Source organism: Lipotes vexillifer, unplaced genomic scaffold (assembly GCF_000442215.2).
Source record: "Lipotes vexillifer unplaced genomic scaffold, Lipotes_vexillifer_v1.1 scaffold205, whole genome shotgun sequence".
Classification (NCBI taxonomy): Eukaryota; Metazoa; Chordata; class Mammalia; order Artiodactyla; family Lipotidae; genus Lipotes; species Lipotes vexillifer.
Window position 1 is genome coordinate 2,607,391 of NW_006781396.1, and position 853 is coordinate 2,608,243.

The 853-nt window shown below is 49.4% G+C and overlaps 1 protein-coding gene across 2 annotated transcripts in view; it reads right to left on the reverse strand.

Annotated features, from left to right (window-relative positions):
- The window catches only part of ADAMTS14 (ADAM metallopeptidase with thrombospondin type 1 motif 14), a 91,804-nt gene that overhangs the window by 14,509 nt on the left and 76,442 nt on the right, over positions 1 to 853 (reverse strand). For both annotated transcript variants that reach the window (XM_007454698.1, XM_007454697.1), the window contains exon 15: positions 151 to 231. In XM_007454698.1, coding sequence (XP_007454760.1) covers positions 151 to 231 — 81 coding nt within the window. The remainder of the gene's footprint in view (positions 1 to 150; positions 232 to 853) is intronic.

Sequence of the window (853 nt, forward strand, 5' to 3'; positions counted from 1 at the left end):
AAAAAAAAAAAAAAAGGGTTCTCTCCCATTATTTTAATTCATGAAATGCCCTCTGCATTAGAATCCTCTCCTCTGCCCTCCCAGCTCCCCCCACACCCGAGGGCAGGTCCCGGGGCCTGGCTGCCCATCTCCTGGCACCCAGGCACTCACCAATGTGGTGGGGGACCTTCTCCAGCTCCTCAACCTGGATGTGCCTGGCACCTGCCGGGATCTGCACCAGCTTGAGAGCTCCTGCCACAGAGGAGGATCCAGAAAAACCATGAGCATCCTGAGCTGGTAGCCCCACTGCCAGCATCCCCCATCACCCCCTCTCCTCACAGATACCCAGGAACCTCAGTTTTCTCGTCTGTAAAATAGGAATGGGCCCTTCTCCATAAGGTGCTGAGAGGATCACAGTTCATACAGCTTAAGATGCTCTATAAATACTACTGGGCTCTGTGTGTGTGTTAGTTCCTATTATTTGCCACTTTCTTGACCCTCCTTTTCTCTCCTGACTTTCCCTCCCCTCTTTCTTCTCACACTTTAAGCCACTGTAGGGATTTCGATGAAATAGGCCATGAAGATCCAGCATGGGGGGCCCCCATGATCCTCCCAATCCGAGGCCTGAAAACTAACCTTTCTCAGAGCAATCAACTTTCCCCCAACGAGGAGAGGCATGGCAAAGCTGAAACACTCCCCAAGGGGAAATGAATCTAGTTCATACTAAAGTGTAAAGGACTAATATCTGGCCCTTTTCAACAGCTAGTGTGGCCAGATTGGAGGTGGGGAGGGAAGTCAAGGAACTCTAAGGCACCAGGAGTTCAAAGCAGGAAGCACTTCAGTCAAAAAAAAAAAAAAAAAAAAAAAAAAAAAA